Raw genomic sequence first — 27,714 nt, 5'->3', positions numbered from 1 at the left:
GATCACACACTACTTCGCTCTTAGGTAAATCTGACTGATCCCGAAATATGTAGCTCCATCTAGATTCAGATCTTGTATCTTTCTTCCAACATGCATTGTCCTGAACCCTTTCCCCACGGAGGCACTCGGCTCGAGACGGAGACAGAGACAAGAAATGGAGCCGCCAATCCAACCCTTTACTCCGCCCCGAGCCTGAATCCTCCTCCGTCTCCAGCCTAAGCGTAGACAACTTCAGCTGCAGAGCTCGGCCTGGCCCGGTCCCAGGGGTGGGACCCTGCCGGTACAGACTCACCCATCCCAGGCAGACCGGCTGAGACACACCGGGCCGGGATACTCCTCGGACCCTGACCAATGCTGGAGCAGGAATGCGGCAGACCTGTCGGCACAGGGACAAACAGGACGATGCGCAGACCACGCACACAAACACACATCCCCTCTCCCCAGAAGAGGAGGCCGTACCGGGCTTGCAGCGCTGCTTCCCCAGGCGGCGGTGGTAGGGGTACCCGGGGGTCGCGGGCTCCGGCCTGGGCTCGGCCACCCCCACGGATCTCACCTGGAACGGCCCAGCGGCAGCCGCACAGCCCCCAGCCCGGGGCCTTCTGATTGGCTCAGCCTCAGCGCACGGATTTTCGCTTCCGGGTGAGAGGTGGCGGGTTTCCTTAGCAACCAAACGGCTCCCAGCGCTCCACCGATCTGGCAAGCTTGTCCCCTTCAGGCCGCAGAGCTGGCGGCACCGGGGGGATTGCAAAGTCCCGAAAGCCTTTCCAATATCCCTCTGTCAAGTGAGTGCCCCTCTCCCAACGCCCCGGGCCAGGAATGGCGCCTTCAGTAAAACCCGCGTTGAGCCAGGGCTCAGCCTCTCTTAACTGTTACATGGGTGTGACATATTTCCAGAGCGTCTCCACCGGACCTGAGTTCGGGGCGGGGGGTGGGGAGGTGGAAGGGGACGAAGAGACCCGGATTTTAGCTGTGATCCTGCCATTCATTAGCTGCTGTGATACCTTGGGCAAATGCCAAACTCTCTGGTCCTCAGTTTTCTCTGTGGGGCCAGATGGTCTGGATCTCTGAGATTCACTTTAGCTCTAACATTCCAAAATTTCGAATGTGGAACCTTCTAAGATTTTTTTGTGTGAGTAATTTTTAGTGCTCTGCTTAATAAGCATTCAACGACTGCTTTTCAAGTGCCATTGATTCACTTAGTACACTCAGTGTACTAAGCACTGAGCTGGACAGTAGGGTGAGAAAAGAGATGACTAATCGATCATTCCTGTCCTGGGGCCCCAGATGTGATAGGGAATCCTCACAAAAAAGCTTTATGTTTCATAAAACCCTAAGTATATTGGAGTCCCTGGATGGTGAAAACAGTTAAGAGCTTGGATATTAACAAAAAGGTTGGAGGTTAGAATCCACCCAGAGCCGCTTCAGAAGAATGGCCTAGTGATCTACTTCCAAAAGATTACAGCCATTGAAAACCCTGTGTAGCACAGTTCTACTCTGATACACACAGGGTCCCCATGAGTCAGCTGGATTCAGAAGAGGACATGGAACAAGGGATATCATTGCTGATGACAGATGGATCTTGGCTAAAAGCAGAGAATACCAGAAAGATGTTTAGCTGTGTGTTATTGACTGTGCAAAGACATTCAACTGTGTGGATCATAACAAATTATGGATAACATTGTGAAGAATGGGAATTCCAGAACACTTAATTGTGCTCATGAGGAACCTGTACATAGACCAAGAGGCAGTCGTTGGAACAGAACAAGGGGATGCTGCATGGTTTAAAGTCAGGAAAAGTGTGCATCAGGGTTGTATGCTTTCACCATACTTATTCAATCTGTATACTGAGCAAAAAATCTGAGAAGCTAGACTATATGAAGAAGAACACAGCATCAGGATTAGAGAAAGATGCATTAACAACTGATGACACAACCTTGCTTACTGATAGTGAAGAGGACTTGAAGCACTTACTGATGAAGATTAAAGACCACAGCCTTCGGTATGGATTGCACCTCAACATAAAGTAAACAAAAATTCTCACAACCAAACCAATAAGCAACATCATGTTAAAAAAGAGAAAATATTGAGGTTGTCAAGGATTTCATTTGCTTGTATCCACAATCAACGCCCATGGAAGCAGCAGTCAAGAAATCAAACGACGTATCACATTGGGCAAATCTGCTTCAAAAGACCTCATTAAAGTGTTAAAAAGCAAAGATGTTTCACTTTGAGGACTAAGGTGTGCTTGACCCAAACCATAGTGTTTTCAGTAGCCTCATATGCATGCGAAAGCTAGACGGTGAATAAGGAAGAATAAAAAGAATTGACACCTTTGACTTACGGTGTTGGTGAAGAATATTGAATATACCATAAGCTGCCAGAAGAACAAACAAATCTGTCTTGGAAGATGTACAGCCAGAGTGCTCCTTGGGAGTGAAGATGGTGAGACTTTGTCCTACATACTTTGGATGTGTTACCAGGAGGGACCAGTCCCTGGAGAAGGACGTCATGCTTGGTAAAGTAGAGGGTCAGCAAAGAAGACAAAGACTCTCAAACGAGATAAATTGACACAGTGGCTGCAACAATGGGCTGAAGCATAGCAACGATTGTGAGGAACGAGCAGGACTGGGCAGCATTTCATTCTGCTGTACATGGGGTCACTATGAGTCGGCACTGACTCGATGGCACCTAACAACAACAACAGCCCCATGCGTCAGGATTAACTTAAGGACAGCTGGTTTAAGTACTATATTGGGAATAAACTCAGAATGCTGTGGGCTCTTAGAGAAGTCTGGTGTTGAGGGGAGATAAGAAGAAAGGCTTCATGGGAGAGATAGTGCCTGAGCTAGAGCTAGTCTACAAGAAAAAGATAGCTAATCTATACAGAGTTAAATACTGGCCTAAATGTTTTACATGGATTAGCTCATTTACTTAATCTGCCTCATCTGAAAACAAGGAGACTGAGGCATAGAGATTTAAGTAATTTGTCCAAGGCCAAAAAAGTGGTGGAGTCTGGATCCAAACCTTGGTAGCCTGGTGCCAGAAACAAAAACCCACTGCCATCAAGTTGATTATGACATAGTGACCCTATAGACTATAGATGCCAGAACAGAAACCCCGGACTACTAAACTTTTTGCCAACTCCCGAGAAGACTGCCAGTTAACCAGTCAGAGAGAAGGATGTGCCAGGGAGAGGGAACAGCAAGAAAGTGTACAAGCCAATTTAGCAGTCTAGTTAAACACTTAGAAAAGAGATCTATGTCCCTGCCCCCTTGGAACTTCTAATCTAGCAGACATGTAAACAACTAATTTATGAGCACAAGTGGCAGTCTCTGCATACCTCTATACTTCACCCTTCATCTACAGCCAAACCTTAGAAATTACAAAAAAAATATGAAACACATCTAACTTTATAATTTTCTAAGATTTACTGTTAATGTGTATTGATATTTAACCACTAAACAAGATCAGAACTCTAGCATAGTTACTGTCCACCCCTCACACCATTTCCATGTTGATACCATCTCAACTTGAGCTACAGATTCTATTTTAAACTTAATAATAAATACATAACAATAAAAACTACAGTAAAAAAATAACATTAAATGCTTTCTTAACAATAAATAAAAGTATCGTGTTACTAATTGCTTGGTTCCTCAGTTTTCATCTTCCTGTTTGTTCCCAGATTAATTTTTCTCCTTGTTAAAGTACATTTTTCAGTATTTCTTTCAGAGAGGGAGCATAGGTACTAAACTCTGAGTTCTGTCATCTCAAAAAAAAAAAAATCCTTTCCATCATTTCATACTAATAATTTGGTTGCAAGTAGAATGTTATTTTCAAAATTTTCCCTCAGAGTTTTGAAGATATCATGCCATTTTTTCAACATCTGCTGTTGCTGATGTCAGTCTGATTCTTCCTTTCTAAATAGTTTGTTGTTTGTGGGTTATCTGTTTTTTTCTTTGCACTTCTTTCTAGGAAATTTTTTTTCAACCTGATCTTCTGATTCACTAATTACTTTTCAGTTACGTCGGTTCTGCTCTTCAGCCCATCTGTTGAAGTTTTGGAAATCCTAGTGGTTAAGAGCTACGGTTGCTAACCAAAAGGTTGGCAGTTCAAATCCACAAGGTACTTCTTAGAAACTCTATGGGGCAGTTCTACGCAGTCCTATAGGGTTGTTCTGAGTTGGAATCACCTCGACAGCAATGGTTGTCAGCAATTGTACTGAAGTTTTATTTAATCAGCTATATTATTCATTTCTTGGGTTGCTAATTGATTCTTTTTCATAACCACCTGTCCTATTTCAAGGGTAATATGCTTTCCCTTTCTCTCTGAGGATGTTACAATACTTTAAAGTCTTCTTATTGTTTTAATAGCCCTGGTTCCTCAGAAGGAATAAGCCTCTAACCTTTCTCAACTGGCACCTAATTTAAAATAGCAGTTCCCTTGCCCACACCCATACACATTCTGATCCAGTAGATTTGGGAGTAGGGCCCAGGAATTTGCAAGCACCCCGGGTAATTCTCATTCACAGACCACACTTGGTATAACATTCTTTTTGACCCTACTACTCTAAAAGTGTTCTTATCTGTTCTGTCTATATGTTTTCTTCAGTGTTGGAAAAAAATCTGATTCTAAGTTTTTAGTCCACTAAATGGCCAAGGGCTCTGAGGCACAGATACCCCCACTCTTATGGTCTTCTTTCTTCCTTTTTTATCTGGTCTCCATTCCAGTCTTATTCAGTTTGGACCCTTACCCCTCCCCCCTTGTTATGTTTTTAAAGCTTTTCCTATTTCCTCCTGCTGCCAAATCAGAGATTCCTCATTCCAATTTACTTACCTCTGTGAGACAATCAGTAGATCATATTGGCTATCTGTTATGGATTGAATGGACTCCCCCCAAAACGTGTGTCAATTTGACTAGGCCATGATTCCCAGTATTGTGTGATTGTCCACCATTTAGTTATCTGATGTGATTTTCCTGTGTGTTGTAAATCCTACCTTTGTGACATTAATGAGGCAGAATTAGAGGCAGTTATGTTAGTGAGGCAGGATTCAATCTACAAGGTTAGGTTATATATTAAGTACAACTCTTTTGAGATATAAAAGAGAGAATCAAGCAGATAGACAGCGGGACCTCATACCACCAAGAAAGTAGTGCCAGGAGCAAAGTGTGTCCTTTGGGCCCAGGGTTCCTGCACTGAGAAGCTCCTAGACCAAGGGAAGATTGATGACAAGGACTTTCCTCCAGAGCTGACAGAGAGAGAAAGCCTCCCCCTGGAGCTGGTGTTCTGAGTTCAAACTTCTAGCCTACTAGAGAATAGACTTCTGTTTTTTAAAGCTGTGCTGTGGCGAATTACTTAGTATGGCCTTTCTTGCCATACTAACTCCCACCCAGGTGATTGGGTGGGACTGTGCAAATAAGATAATTGTGGTGCACCTAGGGGATTGGTCAGTTTTGCCTTAAAAAAGAGCCAATTCCAGAGCAGAGAGAAAAGCCCACCACCACCAAGCCAGGAGAGACCTGAAGGAGAGACCCTCAAGAGATACCCACAGGAGACAGTGCAACGGACTTCCTGGCCCACAGAGCGAGAAAGCGGAGTACCTGTAGGCAGAAACCGAGGGTCCAGGGAGAAGCTTACGCCTGACCCACGAATTTGGGACTTGCCAGCCTCCACAACTGCATGAGCTGTTTCGTTTATACGGTTCAGTTTGTAAGTTTTGTGAGACGTTGCATCGATTTAGGGAAACAAAGACGGGAGGGTGACCTTGCAGGTATTTGAAATAGGCTTCAATTGAGCTTCCACACTAAGACAGATTAGGAAGAAAGACCTGGCAGTCTGCTTCTGAAAAGATTGGCTAGTGAAAACCTTATGAATAGCAGTGGAACATTGTCTGATATAGGGCTGGAAGATGAGCCTTTCAGATAGGAAGGCTCTCAAAATACGACAAGGGAAGAGCTGCCTTCTCAAAGTAGAGTTGATCTGAATGATGTGGATGGGGTCAAGCTTTTGGGGCCTTCATTTACTGATGTGGCAGGACTCAAAATGAGAAGAAAGAGCTGCAAACATCCCTTAACAATCAGAATGTGGAATGTACTAAGTATGAATCTAGGAAAATTAGAAACCGTCAAAAATGAAATGGAATGCATAAACATCAATAGTCTAGGCATTAGAGAACTGGAATGGACTTATATTGGCCATTTTGAATCAGATAATCATATGGTCTACTATGCTGGGAATGGCAACTTGAAGAGAAATGGCATCGCATTCATTGTCAAAAAGAACATTTCAAGATCTATCCTGAACTACAGCGCTATCAGTGATAGGATAATGTCCATATGCCTACAAGGAAGACCAGGTAATACGACTATCGTTCAAATTTACACACCAGCCAGTAAGGCCAAAGATGAAGAAATTGAAAATTTTTACCAACTTCTGCAGGCTGAAATGGATAAAACATGCAATCAAGATGCATTGATAATTACCAGCAATTGGAATGCAAAAGATGGAAACAAAGAAGAAGAACTGGTAGTTGGAAAATATGGCCTTGGTCGTAGAGATGACGCTGGAGATTGCATGATAGAATTTTGCAAGACTAACAACTTCTTCATTGCAAATACCCTTTTTTTTTTTAATTAACTTTTATTAAGCTTCAAGTGAACGTTTACAAATCCAATCAGTCTGTCACATATAAGTTTACATACATCTTACTCCCTACTCCCACTTGTTCTCCCCCTATTGAGTCAGTCCTTTCAGTCTCTCCTTTCGTGACAATTTTGCCAGCTTCCCTCTCTCTCTATCCTCCCATCCCCCCTCCAGACAAGAGTTGCTAACACACTCTCAAGTATCCACCTGATTTAATTACCTCACTCTTCATAAGCATCTCTCTCCCACCTGCTGACCAGTCCCTTTCATGTCTGATGAGTTGTCTTCGGGGATGGTTCCTGTCCTGTGCCAACAGAAGGTCTGGGGAGCATTGCCGCCGGGATTCCTCTAGTCTCAGTCAGACCATCAAGTATGGTCTTTTTATGAGAATTTGGGGTCTGCATCCCACTGATCTCCTGCTCCCTCAGGGGTTCTCTGTTGCGCTCCCTGTCAGGGCAGTCATCGATTGTGGCTGGGCACCAACTAGTTCTTCTGGTCTCAGGATGATGTAGGTCTCTGGTTCATGTGGCCCTTTCTGTCTCTTGGGCTCTTAGTTGTTGTGTGACCTTGGTGTTCTTCATTTTCCTTTGCTCCAGGTGGGTTGAGACCAATTGCTGCATCTTAGATGGCCGCTTGTTAGCCTTTAAGACCCCAGACGCCACATTTCAAAGTGGGATGCAGAATGTTTTCATAATAGAATTATTTTGCCAATTGACTTAGAAGTCCCCGCAAACCATGTTCCCCAGACCCCCGGCCCTGCTCTGCTGACCTTTGAAGCATTCAGTTTATCCTGGAAACTTCTTTGCTTTTGGTCCAGTCCACTTGAGCTGACCTTCCATGTATTGAGTGTTGTCTTTCCCTTCACCCAAAGCAGTTCTTATCTACTGATTAATCAATAAAAAACCCTCTCCCTCCCTCCCTCCCCCCTTCGTAACCACAAAAGTATGTGTTCGTCTCAGTTTTTACTATTTTTCAAGATCTTATAATAGTGGTCTTATACAATATTTGTCCTTTTACCTCTGACTCATTTCGCTCAGCATAATGCCTTCCAGGTTCCTCCATGTTATGAAATGTTTCACAGATTCGTCGCTGTTCTTTATCGATGCATAGTATTCCATTGTGTGAATATACCACAATTTATTGACCCATTCATCTGTTGACGGACATCTTGGTTGCTTCCAGCTTTTTGCTATTGTAAACAGAGCTGCAATAAACATGGGTGTGCATATATCTGTTTGTGTGAAGGCTCTTTTATCTCTAGGGTATATTCCTCAAATACCCTTTTTCAACAACATAAATGGTGACTATACAGATGGGATACACAGGAATCAAACCGACTACATCTGTGGAAAGAGACGATGGAAAAGCTCAATATCATCAGTCAGAACAAGGCCAGGGGCTGACTGTGGAACAGACCATAATTGCTCAGATTGAAGTTCAAGTTCAAGTTGAAGAAAATTAGAACAAATCCACAAGAGCCAAAGTACGACCTTGAGTGTATCCCACCTAAAGTTAGAGACCATCTCAAGAGTAGATTTGACACATTGAACACTAATGACTGAAGTCAGGATGAGTTGTGCAAGGACATCATCCATGAAGGAGGCAAGAGGTCATTAAAAAGACAAGAAAGAAAGGAAAGACCAAAATGGATGTCAGAAGAGACTCTGAAAGTTGCCCTTGAACGTAGAGCAGCTAAAACGAAAAAATGATGAAGTAAAAGAGCTGAACAGGAGATTTCAAAGGACGGCTCAAGAAGACAAAGTATTATAATGAAAGGTGCAAAGGGCAGGAGATAGAAAACCAAAAGGGAAGAACATGCTCAGCATTTCTCAAGCTGAAAGAACTGAAGAAAAAATTCAAGCTTCAAGTTGCAAAGTTGAAGGGTTCTATGGGGAAAATACTAAATGACGCCAGAAACATCAAAACAAGATGGAAAGAATACATAGAGTCATATACCAAAAAGAATGGGTCGTCGTTCAACCATTTCATATAATCAAGAATGGATGGTACTGAAAGAAGTTCAAGCTGCACTGAAGGCATTGGTGAAAAACAAGGCATCAGGAATTAACAGAATACCAACTGAGAAGTTTCAACAAACGGATGCAGTGCTGGAGGTGCTCACTCATCTATGCCAAGAAATTTGGAAGACAGTTTCCTAGCCAACCGACTGGAAAAGATCCATATTTGTACCCATTCCAAAGAAAAGAGATCCAGCAGAATGTAGAAATTATCAAGCAATATCGTTAATATCACAAAATTTTGCTGAAGATCATTCAAAAGTGGTTATAAACAGTACATCTACAGGGAACTTCCAGAAATTCAGTCTGGATTCAGAAGAGGACAGGGAACGAGGGATATCATTGCTGATGTCAGATGGTCCTGGCTGAAAACAGAGAATACCGGAAAGATCTTTACCTGTGCTTTATTGACTATGCAAAGATGTTTGACTGTATGGATTATAACAAATTATGGATGACATTGTGAAGAATGGTAATTCCAGAACATTTAATTGTGCTCATGAGGAACCTGTACTTAGACCAGAAGCAGTTGTTTGAACAGAACAAGGGAATAATGCGTGGTTTAAAATCAGGAAAGGTGTGTACCAGGGTTGCATCCTTTTACCGTACTTATTCAATCTGTGTGCTGAGCAAATAATCCAAGAAGCTGGACTATGGTAAGAAGAACGTGGCATCAGAATTGGAGGAAAACTTACTAACAACCTGCGTTATGCAGATGACACAATCTTGCTTGCTGAAAGTGAAGGGGACTTGAAGCACTTGCTGATTAAGATCAAGGACCACAGCCTTCAATATGGATTACACCTCAACATAAAGAAAACAAAAATCCTCACAACTGGACCAATAAAAAGCATCATGATAAATGGAGAAAAGATTGAAGTTGTCAAGGATTTCATTTTGCTTGGATCCACAATCAACACCCATGAAAGCAGCAGCCAGGAAATCAGATAACGCATTGTATTGGGCAAATCTCCACAAGAGATTTCTTTCAAGTGTTTAAAAGCAAAAGAGGTCACTTTAAGAAGGAAGGTGAGCCTGACCCAAGCCATGGTGTTTCAATTGCTTCATATGCATGTGCAAGCTAGACAATGAATAAGGAAGACTGAAGAAGAATTGTTGCCTTTGAATTATGGTGTTAATGAATTATATTGAACATATTGTGGACTGCCAGAATAATGAACAAATCTGTCTTGGAGGAAGTATAGCCAGAATGCTCATTAGAAGCAAGGATGGTGAAATTTCGTCTCACGTACTTTGAACATGTTATCAGGTGGACCAGTCCTTGGAGAAGGACATCATGCTTAGTAAAATAGAGGGTCAGCGAAAAAGAGGAAGACCCTCAATAAGATAGATTGACGCCGTGGCTGCAACAATGTGCTAAAATATAGCAAGAATTGTGAGGATGGCACAAGGACAGGGCAGTGTTCTGTTTTATCTAGGGTTTGCTGTAAGTCGGAATTGACTCGAAGGCACCTAACAACAATAAAGACAGAAGGAAGAGGGCTGAAGGGAGAGAGTAGTTGATGTTAGAGTTGATGGAGTGGTACAGCAGCTTAGAAAAGTTGGACATTTGGGACATCTTTAATCTCTGCCTCATAGAAACAAGCTTTGGGCTGATGCTTATAGAAGAAATTATTTGTTTGCCGTCCACTTGTGGTATTTCCGTTATAGCAGCACTGGATAACTAAGACACTACCCAAGAAAAATAAAAACATATGTCCACACAAAAACTTGTACATGAGTGTTCATAGCATCATATTCATAATAGCCAAAGCGTGGAAACAACCCAAATGTCCATCAACTGGTGAATAGATAGACAAAATGTACTTACTGCCACTAGTTGCCATCAAGTCAGCTTCCACTCATGGTGACCCCATGTGTGTCACAGTTCAGCATGCTCTATAGGGTTTTCTTTCTTTCTTTCCTTTTTAATGTGCTTTAGATGAAAGTTTACAGCTCAAGTTAGTTCTCGTTAAAAATTTTATACACATATTGTGTTGTGACATTGGCCGCAATCCCACTAATGTGACAGCACGCACTCCCTTTCCACCCTGGGTTCCCTGTGTTCATTTGTCCAGTTCCTGTCCCTTCCTGCCTTCTCATTCTGCTTTTGGGCAGGAGTTGCCTATTTGGTCTCATATATTTGATTGAACTGAGAAGCACGTTCCTCACATATGTTATTGTTTTATCTTACCTGTCCAATCTTTGTCTACAATGTGGGCTTTGGGAGTGGTTTTAGTTCTGAGTTAGCAGAGTGACTGGGGGCCATAGTCTCAGGGGTTCCCTCAGTCTATGTCAGATCAGTAACTCTGGTCTTTTTTTGTGACATTGAATTCTGTTGTATATTTTTCTCCCATTTTGTCCAGGACAGTTGTGATCCCTGTCAGAGCAGTCAGTGGTGGTAGCTGGGCATCATCTAGTTCTGGGTTCAGGCCAGTGGAGGCTGTGGTTCATGTGGTCCTTTAGTCCTTTGGGCTAATATTTCCCTTGTGTTTTTTTTTTTTTTCATTCTCCTTTGCTCCATACAAAATGGGACCAGCAGATGTATCTTAGATGGTGGCTCGCAAGCTTTTAAGACCCCAGACGCTACTCACCAAAGTAGGATGGAGAACATTTTCTTTATGAACTGTGTTATGCCAGTTGACCTTGACGTCCCCTGAGACTATGGTCCTCAGCCCCCAACCCCAGCAATTCCCTCAAGGTGTTTGGATGTGTCTATGCCTTTGTTTTGGTCAAGTGGTGCTGATTCCCCTATATTGTGTGTTGTCTTTCCCTTCACCAAAGTTGACACTTAGCTACTATCTAGTTAGTGATTTTCGTTTCCCCTCCCTCCCTGCTTTGTAACAATGTTTTTTTCTGTGTGTAAGCATTTTCTTGAGTTCTTGTAATAGTGGTCTTTTACCACTTTGGGGTGGAGTGTTCTGTATGTGTCTATGAGGTTGAGTTGGTTGATTGTGGCATTTAGATCTTCTGTATCTTTACAGAGCTTCTTCCTAGATATTCTGTCCTTCACCGAAAGTGGTAACTTGAATTCTCCTACGATTATTGTGGAACTGTCTATTTCTCTTTCCAAAGCTGTTAGAGTTTGTTTAATGTATTTTGGAGCCCTGTCATTGGGTGTGTATGAATTTATTATGGCTATGTCTGCATGGTGTATTGACTGTTTAATCATTATGTAGTCTCCTTCCTTTTCCTTTAAGGTGCATTTTGCTTTAAAGGCTGTTTTATCTGAGGTTAATAGTGCCACTTCTGCTCTTTTTTGGTGGCTGTTGCTTGATAGATTTTTTTCCATCTTTTGAGTTTTTGTTTATGTATGTATTTGCGTCTAAGTTGTGTCTCTTGTAGACAGCACACAGATTGTGTTTTTTTTTTTAATCCATTCTGCCACTTTCTGTCTGTTTACTGGTATTTTTTTTTTTTGTGCTAGTGACGGTTTCTTTGTTCTGCTTAATTTTCTGTGCTCAGTTCTTTTTGTTAATGGGTTTTCTTTTCATCTCATTCATTATAGTAGATTTCATATTTGCTGAGTCTATGTTTTTCTTTTTTATGTTGATGGGTAGATTTGTTAGCTTCCTTTGTGGTTACCTTGAAATTTACCTTTATTTTTTCTTTGTTTAAACCAGTCTTTTATTTCTTTTTTTATAATTCTTATTGTGCTTTAAATGAAAATTTACAAATCAAGTCAGTCTCTCACATAAAAACTTATATACACCTTGCTACATACTCCCAATTACTCTCCCCCTAATGAGACAGCCCGCTCTCTCCCTCCACTCTCTCTTTTCGTGTCCATTTCACCAGCTTCTAACCCCCCTACCCTCTCATCTGCCCTCCAGGCAGGAGATACCAACATAGTCTCAAGTGTCTACCTGATCCAAGAAGCTCACTCCTCACCAGCATCCCTCTCCAACCCATCGTCCAGCCCAATCCATGTCTGAAGAGTTGGCTTTGGGAATGGTTCCTGTCCTATGCCAACAGAAGTTCTGGGGGCCATGACCACCAGGGTCCTTCCAGTCTCAGTCAAACCATTAAGTCTGGTCTTTTTATGAGAAGTTGGGGTCTGCATCCCACTGCTCTCCTCCTCCCACAGGGGTTCTCAGTTGTGTTCCCTGTCAGGGCAGTCATCTGTTGTAACCGGGCACCATCTAGTTCTTCTGGTCTCAGGATGATGTAGTCTCTGGTTCATGTGGCCCTTTCTGTCTCTTGGGCTCATAATTACCTTGTGTCCTTGGTGTTCTTCATTCTCCTTTCATCCAGGTGGGCTGAGACCAATTGATGTATCTTAGATGGCTGCTTGCTAGTGTTTAAGACCCCAGATGCCACTCTTCAAAGTGAGATGCAGAATGTTTTCTTAATAGATTTTATTATGCCAATTGCCTTAGATGTCCACTGAAACCATGGTCCCCAAACCCCTGCCCCTGCTACACTGGCCTTTGAAGCATTCAGTTTATTCAGGAAACTGCTTTTGGTTTAGTCCGGTTGTACTGACCTCCCCTGTATTGTGTGTTGTCTTTTCCTTCACCTAAAGTAGTTTTTATCTACCAATTAATTAGTGAATACCCCTTTCCCACCCTCCCACCCTCCTTCTTCTCGTAACCACAAAAGAATGTTTTCTTCTCAGTTTAAACTATTTCTCAAGTTCTTGTAATAGTGGTCTTACACAATATTTGTCCTTTTGCACCTGACTAATTTCACTCAGCATAATGCCTTCCAGGTTCCTCCATGTTATGAAATGTTTCACAGACTCCTCACTGTTCTTTATCAATGCGTAGTATTCCATTGTGTGAATATACCATAATTTATTTATCCATGCATCCATCGATGGGCAACTTGGTTGCTTCTATCTTTTTGCTATCATAAACAGTGCTGCAATAAACCTGGGTGTGCATATATCTGTTCATGTAAAGGCTCTTATTTCTCCAAGATATATTCCGAGAAGTGGGATTGCTGGATCATATGGTAGTTCTATTTCTATCTTTTTAAGGAAGTGCCAAATCTATTTCCAAAGTGGTTTTACCATTTTACATTCCCACCAGCAGTGTATAAGAGTTCCAATCTCTCCGCAGCCTCTCCAACATTTATTATTTTGTGTTTTTTGGATTACTGCCAGCCTTGTTGGAGTGAGATGAAATCTCATTGTAGTTTTGATCTGCATTTCTCTAATAGCTAATGGTCGTGACCATTTCCTCATGTATCTGTTAGCTACCCGAATGTCTTCTTTAGTGAAGTGTCTATTCATATCTTTTGCCCATTTTTTAATTGGGTTATTTGTCTTTTTGCAGTTGAGTTTTTGCAGTATCATGTAGATTTTAGAGATCAGGCGCTGATCAGAAATGTCATAGCTAAAAACTTTTTCCCAGTCTGTAGGTGGTCTTTTTACTCTTTTGGTGAAGTCTTTGGATGAACATAGGTGTTTAATTTTTAGGAGCTCCCAGTTATCTAGTTTTTCTTCTGCATTCTTAATGATGTTTTTTATACTGTTTATGACATGTATTAGGGCTCCTAACGTTGTCCCTATTTTGTCTTCCATGATCTTTATCGTTTTAGATTTTATATTTAGGTCTTTGATCCATTTTGAGCTCGTTTTTGTGCATGCAGTGAGGTATGGGTCTTGTTTCATTTTTTTGCAGATGGATATCCAGTTATGCCAGCACCATTTGTTAAAAAGACTGTCTTTTCTCCATTTAACACTTTTGGGGCCTTTGTCAAATATCAGCTGCTCATAGGTGGATGGATTTATGTCTGGATTCTCAATTCTGTTCCATTGGACCATGTATCTGTTGTTGTACCAATACCAGGCTGTTTTGACTACTGGGGTGGCATAATACGTTCTAAAATCAGGTGAAGTAAGGCCTCTCACTTTGTTCTTCTTTTTCAGTACTGCCTTATTTATCCGGGGCTTCTTTCCCTTCCATATGAAGTTGGTGATTTGTTTGTCCATCTCATTAAAAAATGTCATTGGAATTTGGGTCGGAATTGCATTAAATGTATAGATTGCTTTTGGTAGAATACACATTTTTATAATGTTAAGTCTTCCTATCCAGGAGCAAGGTACATTTTTCCACTTATGTAAGTCTCTTTTGTTTTCTTGCAGAAGTGTACTGTAGTTTTCTTTGTATAAGTCTTTTACGTCTCTGGTAAGATTTATTCCTATGTATTTTATCTTCTTGGGGGCTACTATAAATGGCATTGATTTGGAGATTTCCTCTTTGATGTTCTTTTTGTTGGTGTAGAGGAATCCAAATGATTTTTGTATGTTTATCTTGTATCCTGATACTCTGCTGAACTCTTCTATTAGTTTCAGTAGTTTTATGGGGATTCCTTAAGGTTTTCTGCGTATAAGATTATGGCATCTGCAAATAGAAATACTTTTACTTCTTCCTTGTCAATCTGGATGCCCTTAATTTCTTTGTCTAGCCTAAGTGCTCTGGCTAGGACCTCCAACACAATGTTGAATAAGAGTGGTGATAAAGGGCATCCTTGTCTGGTTCCTGATCTCAATGGGAATGCTTTCAGGCTGTCTCCATTTAGGGTGATTTTGGCTGTTGGCTTTGTATAAATGCCCTTTATTATGTTGAGGATTTTTCCTTCTATTCTTATTTTGCTGAGAGTTTTTATCAGGAATGGGTGTTGAACTTTGTCAAATGCTTTTTCTGCGTCAATTGATAAAATCATGTGATTCTTATCTTTTGTTTTATTTATGTGGTGGATTACATTAATTGTTTTTCTAATGTTGAACCAACCCTGCATACCTAGAGTGAATCCCACTTGGTCATGTTGAATTATTTTTTTGATGTGTTGGTGAATTCTATCGGCTAGAATTTTGGATCTACGTTCATGAGGGATATAGGTCTATAATTTTCTTATGGTGTCTTTACGTGGTTTTGGCATCAGGGATATGGTGGCTTCATAAAATGAGTTTGGTAGTATTCCGTCCTTTTCTATGCTCTGAAATACCTGTAGTAGTAGTGGTGTTAACTTTTCTCTGAAAGTTTGGTAGAACTCTGCAGTGAACCCATCGGGACCAGTGCTTTTTTTTTGTTGGGAGTTTTTTGATGACCTTTCCAATCTCTTCTTTTGTTATGGGTCCATTTAGTTGTTCTACCTCTGTTTGTGTTAATTTAGGTAGGTAGTGTGTTTCTAGGAATTCATCCATTTCTTCTAGGTTTCCAAATTTGTTAGAGTACAATTTTTCATAGTAGTCTGATATGATTCTTTTAATTTCAGTTGGGTCTTTGTAATATCCCCCATCCCATTTCTTATTGGGGCTATTTGCTTCCTCTCCTGTTTTTCTTTTGTCAATTTGGCCAGTGGTTTATCAATTTTGTTAATTTTTCAAAAAACCACCTTTTGGTCTTGATAATTCTTTCAATTGTTTTTCTGTTTTCTATTTCATTTAGTTCAGCTCTAATTTTTGTTATTTGTTTTCTTCTGGTGCCTGTGGGTTTCTTTTGTTGCTCCTTTCTATTTGTTCAAGTTGTAGGGGTAATTCTTGGATTTTGGCCCTTTCTTCTTTTTGGATGTGTGCACTTACCGATATAATTTGGTCTCTGAGCACCGCTTTTGCTGTGTCCCAAAGGTTCTGATAGGAAATGTTTTCATTCTCAGTGGATTCTCTGAATTTCTTTATTCCATCCTTAATGTCTTCTAAATCCAGTCTTTTTTGAGCAGGGTATTGTTCAGTTTCCAAGTGTTTGATTTCTTTTCTCTGCTTTTCCTGTTATTGATTTCCACTTTTATGGCCTTATGGTCAGAGAAGATGCTTTGTAATATTTCAATGTTTTGGATTCTGCTAAGGCTTGCTTTATGACCTACTATGTGGTCTATTCTAGAGAATGTTCCATGTGCACTAGAGAAGAAGGTATACTTACTTAGTTGCTGTTGGGTGGAGTGTGCAGTATATGTCTACAAGGTCCAGTTGGTTGATTGTGGCCTTTAGATCTTCCATGTCTTTATTGAGCTTCTTTCTGGATGTCCTGTCCTTCTCCGAAAGTGTTGTGTTGAAGTCTCCTACTATTATTCTGGAGCTGTCTATCTCAGTTTTCAATGCTGATAGAGTTTGTTTTATGTATCTTGCAGCCCTGTCATTGGGTGCATAAATATTTAATATGGTTATATCTTCTTGGTGTATTGTCCCTTTAATCATTATATCATGTCCTTATCCTTTATGATGGATTTAACTTTAAAGTCTATTTTGTCAGAAATTAACATTGCCACTCCTGCTTTTTTTGATTGTTGTTTGCTTGATATATTTTTTTTCCATCCTTTGAGTTTTAGTTGGTTTGTGTCTCTAAGTCTAAGGTGTGTCTCTTGCAGGCAGCATATAGATGGATCTTGTTTTTTAATCCGTTCTGCCCCTCTCTGTCTCTTTATTGGTGCGTCTAGTCCATTTACTTTCAGGGTACTTATGGATAGGTATGAATTTCGTGCTATCATTTTGATGTCTTTTTTTGTGTGTTGTTGACAGTTTTTTTTCCCACTTAATTTTATGTGCTGAGTAGATTATCTTTGTATATTTTCCTTTCCTCGTATTTGTTGTTGGTGATTTTGTTTCTGCTGAGTCTCTATTTTTGTCGTGTATTTTATTTTGATGATTAGGATAGTTTGTCTCCTTTGTTATTACCTTATTATTTACCCCTATTTTTCTAAATTTAAACCTAACTTTTATTTCTTTGTATTGCCGTATCTTCCTCTCCATATGAAAGGTGTATGATTACATTTCTTAGTGCCTCTTTATTTTCCTAATGTTGTCTTCTTTTATATGATAACATCGCTGTTACCCTGTTTTGAGCTTTTTTTTTTTATTTTTTTAATAATCTTGCTTTGTTTTTTTGGATTTCCCTGTCTGGGTTGACTTCTGGTTGCTCTGCCCAGTGTTCTAGTCTTGGGTTGATACCTGATATTATTTATTTTCTAACCAAAGAACTCACTTTAGTATTTCTTATAGTTTTGATTTGGGTTTTATGAACTCCCTCAACTTCTGTTTATCTGGAAATGTTTCAATTTAACCTTCATATTTAAGAGACAGTTTTGATGAATATATGATTCTTGGCAGGCAATTTTTTTCCTTCAATTTTTTAAATATGTCACCCCATTGCCTTCTTGCCTGCATAGTTTCTGCTGAGTAGTCCAAGCTTATTCTTATTGGCTCTCCTTTGTAGGTGACTTTTCATTTCTCCCTCGCTGCTCTTATAATTCTCTCTTTATTTTTGGTTTTGGCAAGTTTGATTATAATGTGTCTTGGTGACCTTTCTTTTAAGATTTACTTTATGTGGTGTTTGATGAGCATCTTGGATAGATATCTTCTCATCTTTCGCAATATCAGGGAAGTTTTCTGCCAACAAATCTTCAACAATTTTCTTTGTATTTTCTGTTATCCCTCCCAGTTCTGGTACTCCAGTCACTCGTAGGTTATTTCTCTTGATAGAGTCCCACATGATTCTTAAGGTTTCTTCAGTTTTTAAATTCTTTTATCTGATTTTTCTTCAAATATATTAGTGTCAAGTGATTTATCTTTGAGTTCAGAAATTCTAGCTTCTACTTGCTCAATTCTGCTCCTCTTTCTATTGAGTTGTCTACTTCTGTAATTTTATTGTTAATCTTCTGAATTTCTGATTGCTGCCTGTCTATGGATTTTTCCAGCTATTAAACTTTTCATTATGTTCCTGAATAATCTTTCTAATTTCTTCAATTGCTTTATCTGTGTGTTCCTTGGCTTGTTCTGCATATTGTCTCATTTCCTTCTTGATGTCTTGAAGGGTTCTGTATATTAAACTTTTGTATTCTGCATCTGGTAATTCCAGGAATGCACTTTCATCTAGAAGATCCCTGGATTCTTTGTTTTGAGAGCTTGTTGAGGTAATCATGGTCTGCTTCTTTATGTGACTTGATATTGACTGTTGTCTCTGAGCCATCTGTAAGTTATCGTATTAATTTATGCATGCTTACTGTGTCGTAGCTGCTTGCTTTGTTTTGTTTTGGTATAGCCCTATGGGTTGCTTCAGTGAACTAGCTTGATTATTTTCACCTTGGGAGCTCTGGTGTCCTGTCCCCAGCTGGCTAGAGCTGTTATCAGGTATATCAATCTAGGAGTCCATTCAGTTTTCTTGTATGAATTCAGCTCAGGTTTCCAGGTAGCTGATCATGAAGTGTGTGGTACAGGCTCTGTCCTACAGCCTTAGAGGGGCAGGGGTGATTGGCATATATACCAGTATCTGATTGCAGCAGGGGGTCATGCTCTGAACAAGGCAGGGGGCTGAGAATGGACCCCCGAGTGTCTCTGAGGAAAAAGCGTCCTTGTTCCCTAGAGCGTGCTGGTGGGTGGGTTCTGCAGACAGACCATGGGCACCCAAAGTTTTTGGTTTTAAGTACTGGGAGGTACCGGTTATCTTTGGACTCCTGTTGCGGTTGGCTGGGTGACCTGAGTGGAGTCCTTAGGTCCCGATGTGGGTAAATGGGACCTTGTTTAATAGGCAAAGCAGTGTCAAACATCAAACACCCCCCTTTCCACAGCACAGCTGAAATAGTTGTAGTCTGCGAACAAGGGCCTATTCTCCTGAAATAGGCCCACACAGGTCCATGCAGAAGGGAAAGGTGCTCAAAGTCCATGGACGGTTTATGCCTGGACAGGCGCTGCTTCTGTCCTGAGCTCCCCCGGTTAGTGGAGCTAGCAAATTATCTTTTCCCCCCAATGCAAAATTTTTCCTTCCCCAAGGCAGGGAGCATGGCTCTAGGTGTTCAACAGTGCCTATCTCAGGCCCAGTGAATTCAGCCACTGAAGCCGGTTTGCGGGTGGGGGGGGTCGCGTTAAAATATGCGCAAGTACTTAGCTTTTGCCGCGAGTGCCATTCTCTTCAGGTTCCAGAGGTGTGAGTGGGCTGTGTGGCTGGCTGCTTCTCCCTGAGGAAACTGCAGCTGAACGCTAGTATCAGCCCGCCGCCACCACCGCCCCAAGAATGGTGCCTGAGGGCTCCCCGCAATTCAGGTGCAGTTAACTCCTCTCTGCTTCTGAATGGTCTCTTCCTCCTCCTGCCCCTCAGTTCTTTTTCTAAGCTTGCCTTCGAGCACAGGGCTCCCAACTTGTCACAGATACACTCCTTTCACTTGTTTTTTCGGGTCTTTGTTGTAAGGAGGGTTCACCGGAAGCGTCTGTCTATTCTGCCATCTTGGCTTCGCCTCCCAGTCTTTTATTTCGATGTCTTCTTGACTTTTTGTCCGTATGGAAGTTATCTGACTACACTGTTTATTCTCTTTTTTTTGGTTTGCCATTGTCGCTGTTTACATATTGACGTGCCTGTTTCCCTATTTTCAGTCTTTTAGCTGTGTTTTATTTTTGTGAATTCCCTATCTTGGTTGGTATCTAGTCGATACATCCTTGTTCTAGTCTTAAATTGTTGTCTGATGTTAATGGTTCTCTAACTGGAGCACTCCCTTTAATATTTCTTGTAATTTTGGTCTGCTTTTTACATATTCCCTTAATTTCTCTTTACCTGGAAATGACCAAATTTTGCCATCATATTTGAGAGACAGTTTTGCTCAATACATAGTCCTTTGCTGGCATTTTTTTTTTTTTTCTGCAAGGCTTTATATATGTCGTCCCATTGTCTTCTTGCCTGCATTATTTCTGCTGAGTAATGAGAGCTTAGTCTTTGCAGGTCTCATTACAGGTGACTTCTTTATTCCTAGCCACTCTCAGGATTCTTTCTTTGTCTTTAGTTTTGGCAAGTTTGATTATGATAAGTCTTGGTGACTTTCTTTTGGGATCTATCCTGTATGGGGTTCATTGAGATTCTTGGAGAGATACTTTCTTGTCTTTAATGATATTAGAGAAGTTTTCTGCCAGAAAATTCTTCAACAATTCTCTTTGCGTTTTCCATTTATCCCCCTCTATTCTGGTACTTCAATCATGTGTAAGTTTTTCCTCTTGATAGTATCCTATACAGTTACTCAGCTTTCTTCATTTTTCTGATTTTTCCTCAAACAAATTGATGTCAAGTGATTTATCTTCAGTTTCACTAATTCTGACTTCCGTTGTCACAGTTCTGTTCCTGTGATCATCTATTGAGTTGTCTAATTCTGAAATATTTTTGGTAATCTTTTGGATTTCTAGTTGCTGTTTTTTGTATCATTTCTAGTGGCCTGTTTATTCTGTTATTTTGTTCTTGTATTGTTTTTCTGAATTCTTCCATTGCTTTTTCTGTGTGTTCCTTGGTTTGGTCTGTGTCTTACCTGATCTCCTTCTTGTTCTCTTGGAGAGCTCTGTATATTAGTCTTTTGAATTCTTTATCAGGTAATTCCATTGTCTTATCTTTCTCCAGAAGGTTTCCTGGTTCTTTATTTTTGGTCACTCACTGGAGCCATCTTGTCCTGTTTCTTTATGTGATTTGATATTTGTTGTCTCCAAGGCATCAAGAAGTTATTATACGTGTTTATTATATTTTTGTTTACTGTGTCTAGGGCCCTGCCCTTTTTGTTCTAATGAGGGCGTGCTATGCTGGGTTGGCCAGCAAGGCACTGGTGTGGGTAATCAGTGGGGGTGAAGAGCACTGCAAATCTGTGGACCCCCTGTGCCAGTGGTTGGGCGACAGGGCCGGTGCTTCCAGACTGGGCCATGAGTTCCCAGCTTAGAGAGTGTGGCAGTGTTGAATACCTCCAGACTGGTGTTGGAGCAGGGAGGGGGATGGATGAGGAGAAGGGAGTGCTCCTCGGCCGTAGGGCTCTGGTGGGGGAGGGGGTATGGTGCGTGTGTTGGGTTGGGAGCTTGCACTTAATTTCATAGGTCTGATATCACTTCTGTTTGGTTCTCGAGGTATGTGCAGAGTTGCTGCTACTTATCCACACCAGATATGGTGGGTTTCAGCTTGAGATGCTGATGCTTGCCTGAATATGTCTGCACCATGCAGATTCAGCTAGCAGGATGCCAGTGATCCATAATGTCCTGTTTCCTCTGTTTTTGAATTGTCTCTCCTTCCACCTGCCCCTCAGTCCATTTCTTCAGCTTTGTCTTTGATGCGTAGGGTTCCTAAATTGTCATATGTATCTGATTCATTTGTTTTCTCAGGTCTCTGTTGTAAGATGGATGACACGAAGTGTCTCACTATTCTGCCATCTTGGCCCCACCACCTCCATAGAATTTGCAATAGTTGATTTTTCAGAAGTCATTCACCAGGCTTTTCTTCTGAGATACCTGTATGTGGACTTGAACCTCCAACCTTTTGATTAGCAGCCAACTATCTTGAATGTCCCACCCCGGGATTCCAATGGAATATTATTCAGCTATAAAAAGGAATGAAGTATTGACATGCGCTACAAAATGGATGAACTTTGAAAACATTTTGCTAAGTAAAGAAACCAGTCGCGAAAGGTTACATGCTGTATGATTCCATTTATATGAAATGTCCATTATAGGCAAACCCATAGAGACAGAAATTATATTAGTGGTTGCCAGGAGCTTGGGGAGAAGAGTGTGGATGAGGAGAATGGGAAATAATTGCTAGCAGATACAGAGTTTCTTTTGGGGGTAATGAAAATATTCTAAAATTAGATTATGGTGATGATTGTGCAATTCTGAATATTCTAAAAACCATTGAATTGTACAGTTTTTAAAGGGTAAGTTTTGTGGTATGTGAATTATATCTTAACAAAGCTGCTATAATAAACAAACAAATAAATAAAAATAGGTTATCTAGGCAAAATTATTTATTTCCCCCAGAACCCCACACTAGAAATGTGAAGGTCAGGTAATCACGATGTGCTTGTGATCTTAGGAAGTGAGTCTATTTGGGTAGCTCTTAAAGCAAATTTTTATAGGTCTTATGATATAAAACTATTTAAACTTATGTGACTTTTCTTAAATCTTTTAAAACAGCCTCAGAAGTGTATAAGATAAGCTTTATATTTCCAAATGGAGACAAGTATGGTAAGAGTACATTTCAATTACTTTAAAAAATTTTTTATTGTGTTTTTGGTGAAAGTTTACACAGGAAATTAGATTTCCATATAACAATTTCTATGCATATTGTTCTGTAACATTGGTTACATTTTTTACAACTTATTAGCGGTCTCATTATTTCCATTCTGGTTGTTCTGTTTCCCTTAATCTAGCTTCCCTGTCCCCCCTTACCTTCTCATCTTTTATTTAGGGAAAATGTTTACCATTTGGTTTCATTTAGATGATTATTTAGAGAAGCACAGTACTGATGAGTGATTCAGTTACTTTTTCTATACGGACGAAAATACCTTAAGAGTAAAAAAATGTGATAACACAGTTCATAAAAGCTACTATTAAGATATTAAATCTGTTAAATAACTTAGAAGTACTAATAGATGAACAGATTTTAAACCTAAACCCCAATGTTACGTCTAGACAAAGCATGCCTTGGAAAATTCCAGGAGCTGTCAGTCTTCCTGGTCCTTGGGTCTCAGTGGTTACAAGACCTTCTCTGGTCCATGGATCTCCTCACCTGTCGTCGAATTGGTTTCAGTTCTAGGGAGCCAAGGAGATCCACAGGGGTGCAGTTGTGATTAGGCTTGGACATAAATACTGCATTGCTTGGTTAAACAAAATAATCTTCATTATTTCTCTCTTGTTAAGATGGTGACTGTACAAGAACACCTTCTGGAATCTTTGAGAGAAATGGAGAAGGGATTCATACCACCCCTGATGGGATTATTTACAAAGGAAGTTGGAAAGATGACAAGGTATTATTATTGTCTTTATTATTAACAATGGATAAGTAACCCTTACGGGTTAAGTGGTTTCAGACATTTTACCATTAATTAAAATCAGAAGATCAGAGACCACAGCCTTCAGTATGGATTGCACCTCAACATTAAGAAAACAAAAATCCTCACAACTGGACCAATGAGCAACATCATGATAAATGGAGAAAAGATTGAAGTTGTCAAGGATTTCGTTTTACTAGGATCCACAATCAACAGCCATGGAAGCAGCAGCCAAGAAATCAAAAGGTGCATTGCATTGGGTAAATTTGCTGCAAAGGACCTCTTTAAAGTTTTGAAAAGCAAAAATGTCACCTTGAAGACTAAGGTGCGCCTGACCCAAGCTGTGGTATTTTCAATTGCATCATATGCATGTGAAAGCTGGACAATGAATAAGGAAGACTGAAGAAGAATTGATGCCTTTGAATTGTGGTGTTGGCGAAGAATATTGAATATACCATGGACTGCCAAAAGAATGAACAAATCTGTCTTGGAAGAAGTGCAACCAGAATGCTCCTTAAAGGCAAGGATGGCAAGACTGTGTCTTACATACTTTGGACATGTTGTCAGAAGGGATCAGTCCCTGGAGAAGGACATCATGCTTGGCAGAGTACAGGGTCAGCGGAAAAGAGGAAGACCCTCAACGAGGTGGACTGGCACAGTGGCTGTAACAATGAGCTCAAGCATTTGGTACAGTACCGGGCAGTATTTCATGCTGTTGTGCATAGGATCGCTTTGAACCAGAACAAACTTGACGGCGCCAAAGAATGACATACAATAAAAATAACAAATGATTATATTTCTTGTTTTATATATGTATCTAGGAAACCCTGGTAGCATAGTGGTTAAGAGCTACGGCTGCTAACCAAAAGGTCGGCAGTTCGAATCCACCAGGCGCTCCTTGGAAACCGTATGGGGCAGTTCTACTCTGTCCTATAGGGTCGCTATGAGTCGGAATCGACTTGATGGCAGCGGGTTTTGGTTTTTTTTTGAGATGAGCAACGTTAACCTCATGCAGAAAATTCATCATCATCACCACCATTTTTCTCATCTTTCATTCACTGAGTAAAGCTAAACCCATTACATAATTTTCTTACTTAATCCTCATAACTTCACAAGGTAAGAACCGTTGGTGTTGTTGTATGCCATTGAGTCAATTCCAACCCATAGTGACCCTATATGACATTAATACTTCTCTTCTACAAATGAGGGAATTCAGGCTCAGGTTTCTTGCCTAGCTAAGAAGTGATAAAACAAGAATGTGTATCCAGATCTGCTTGAATCCAAATCTGTGTTCTTAACAAGTACTTTGTACTGTTTCCTGAACTAACTAAACCGGTTGCCCTTTAAATTTTTTTGAATATCGGAAGTATCTTAAGGACTACTATTATTATCTTCACGGACCCTCTAAATGTTCACATGCCTCAGATTGGGAACATTTGATTGAGTTCATAGATAGATATACCTGAAGGACAATGATAAAAATGTTGTCTTGCTTTTTTGGAAAATAAGGGTGATACAATGGTAGGGTAAATAATTATTAAGTGTATTGTGGATTGAATTATGCCCCCCCAAATCTGTGTTGTAAATTCTAACCCCTATGCCTCTGGTTATAATCCCACTGGTTATAATCCCATTTGAGAATGGTTTGCCTTTGTTATGTTAAGGAGGCAGAATTTGTGTAGGGTATATCTTGAGTCAATCTCTCTTGAGATATAAAAGAGAGTGAACGAGCAAGCAAGAAGTAGAGATGGGGTAAGACAGGTGCCAAGACACATGGAGATCTCTAAGGAACCAGGAAGCAGAAGCTGAAGAGACAATGACATTCCTCCAGAGCTGACGGAGAGAGAAAGCCTTCCCTAGAGCCGACACCCTGAATTTGGACTTCTAACCTCCCAAACTGCTAGAAAATAAATTTCTGTTTGTTAAAGCCACCCACTTGTGGTGTTACTGTTATAGCAGCACTAGATAACTAAGACAAAGTGCACTATAGATTTATATGTGTACATATTTAAGGTTCTAGAAACTGAAGATTAGTCACTGAGGACATTTCCTTTGCTACAAACAGATGAATGGCTTTGGAAGACTCGAGCATTTTTCAGGAGCAGTATATGAAGGACATTTTAAGGACAATATGTTTCACGGATTGGGGACTTATACATTCCCAAGTGGGGCAAAGTACACTGGAAATTTCAATGAAAATAGGTAAGCTTAAAAAAAAGTGACCGTACATAGTTCTGAACGATTCTTTTTAGGCATGTTTGTTTAAATATTATATTTAATGCTGAATCATCTTTTATAAAATATTTAGTTTCTAAGAACTTTTGGGTTACTTTGGGTGGAAAAAGTATTATAAAAGAAGCTAAGACTATTATAAACCATCCAAAGGAAATAACATTCTTGGTGATAATCCGTTAGACTTTTCATTTATTTCCTCTTGACTTTTCTATTCTGTAGAAGTTTTTGAGTCAGTCTTAAACCCCTTCATTATTCTGCTGTCTTTATTATTTTTTTCTTTTTTCCCATCTTCATATTGTTCTTTGTTTAGATGAGGACCACCCAAAGTACCCCAACAATTCAATTACGTGCCACATAATTTGTGTAACGCTCTTATGGCCCCATCACTTTCTCAGTAACATAGGATCAATTATATTTTTCCTACATAGCTCATAAGAATGTTATGAGTGAAGGACTATGAAAAGTAATTGAAAAAAGTCAGAGAAGCCTTCTAAGAAATATTTAAAGAAGTAGTGAGGGATTTCTGGGTAAAGAAGACAATTTGAACACACATAGATCTACTTTTACTTCTCCCTGAAATCCATCAAAACAACAGTAATGGAATTCTGCCCCACCCCCAAATTTTTATTTTGAAAATATAGATGGAACATATAGTCTGGAAAGAATAAACTGTCATTATTCACAGATGACACGATCATCTATGTAAAAGATCCTAATGACTCTCAGAAGAGTTATTATAGTTAATAAATGAGTTTCGCAAGGTTGCAAGGGACAAAGTCATTATATAATAATCAGTTGTATTCTGTGTACTAGCAAAGAACAATTGGAAATGGAAATTTAAAAACATATACAGTAGCATCAAAAATATGAATTAGTTTAGGATAAAACTCTGTTTATGTGAAGTGTATTTTTACTGCTCCAAAGAGTCCAAGTAAAGGGATCACGCTTGTCTCACTCACTGTTCTATAACCAGCACAGAGCACCTCTAGTTGGTAGTCAATAAATATTTGTCGAATAAATGAATGAACTAATTAAGCCAGATAACATAAGTTTTTTATTTTTTAACTGATCACTTTGGTCTTGTGTAAACTTAGCTTATGTGATCCTACAATCTTGGGCACCTAAATTTCTGTAGTAACCATGTTCGTTTGGAATAGTATTTTGTGCCATATGACAGCACTTTGTAAGTGGAAAGATACAATGTTTCAGACATTGTAAGCTAGAGAATCTTGTATCTGGACTGTAAGTTTTTGGCCTTGGTTAATGAACAAACTTATTTTTTGTTATTGCAGGGTTGAAGGTGAAGGACAGTATACTGATATCCAAGGACTAGAATGGTGTGGTAACTTTCATTTCAGAGCTGCTCCAGGCCTGAAACTAAAGCTACTCATGTAGATGCCCTGCATTGAAGTTTTAATGTGGTGCTTGAAGCTTTTAGTTGAAATGACTTCATACACTTGCCAATAAAATCATTACTAATGCCTTTTTCAGCTTTGTTTTCATCATTTTATAATTGGTTTAAAATAAGTTATATCATTCAATTGAGACTTAGCTTATTTCAGTAAATACAACAGAACCATCAGATCTTGGCAAAGTCAGTTTTCAATCTGTGCCTTAGTTTTTTCACCTTTAAAAAGTACATCTGTGCATCAAAGGACATTATCAGGAATGGGAGAATACAAGAAAATCAAGTATCTGATAAGGGTGTGTTGTTGTTGTGTTCCATTGAGTAGATTCTGACTCATAGTGACCCTATAGGACAGAGTAGAACTGCATCATAGGATTTCTAAGGTCGTAATCTTTAATCTTTATGGAAATAGACTGCTACATCTTTTTCCCTCAGAGTGGCAAGTGGGTTCAAACCGCCAGCCTTTCAGTTAGCAGCCAAGTGCTTTGGTCTGCTTCAGAATATATAAAGAGCTCTTACAACTCAACAATAAAAAGACAACACAATTAAAAAATAGGCAAAGAATTTGAATAGACATTTCTCCAGAGAAGATATGCAAATGGCCAATAAGTCTATGAAAAAATGTTGTAAATCAAAACTATAATGAAATATCACTTCCCAACCACTAGGATGGCTTTGATACAAAAGAC

General features: G+C 40.0%; 2 protein-coding genes across 4 annotated transcripts in view; one reads left to right on the top strand and one right to left on the bottom strand.

Annotated features, from left to right (window-relative positions):
* Positions 1 to 587, bottom strand: part of DHX57 (DExH-box helicase 57) — a 98,942-nt gene extending 98,355 nt beyond the window's left edge. Inside the window, exon 1 of one of the 3 annotated variants that reach the window (XM_049870286.1) lies at positions 460 to 587. The gene's annotated coding sequence lies outside the window, so the exon portion shown is untranslated. Of the gene's footprint in view, positions 1 to 292; positions 438 to 459 lie in introns of those variants that run through there. The other 2 variants (XM_049870288.1, XM_049870287.1) reach the window with 2 other exon arrangements.
* MORN2 (MORN repeat containing 2) lies at positions 403 to 27,128 on the top strand. Its single transcript, XM_049870161.1, has 6 exons — positions 403 to 528; positions 647 to 782; positions 22,526 to 22,576; positions 23,252 to 23,358; positions 25,448 to 25,584; positions 26,910 to 27,128. Exons 1-6 carry the CDS (start codon positions 403 to 405, stop codon positions 27,010 to 27,012), a joined length of 660 nt encoding a protein of 219 aa, XP_049726118.1. The 3' UTR covers positions 27,013 to 27,128.
* Positions 27,129 to 27,714: the final 586 nt, after the last annotated feature.

Source organism: Elephas maximus, chromosome 26, assembly GCF_024166365.1.
Source record: "Elephas maximus indicus isolate mEleMax1 chromosome 26, mEleMax1 primary haplotype, whole genome shotgun sequence".
Taxonomy (NCBI): Eukaryota; Metazoa; Chordata; class Mammalia; order Proboscidea; family Elephantidae; genus Elephas; species Elephas maximus.
This window is presented reverse-complemented; position numbering and strand designations above follow the sequence as displayed.

Coding starts and splice junctions, on each gene's coding strand:
- MORN2 (XM_049870161.1), top strand. CDS start 403: ATGCGCAGACCACGCACACAAACACACATCCCCTCTCCCCAGAAGAGG. Junction 529..646: donor GGTCGCGGGCTCCGGCCTGG/GCTCGGCCACCC, acceptor TCCGGGTGAGAG/GTGGCGGGTTTCCTTAGCAA. Junction 25,585..26,909: donor GGAAATTTCAATGAAAATAG/GTAAGCTTAAAA, acceptor TTGTTATTGCAG/GGTTGAAGGTGAAGGACAGT.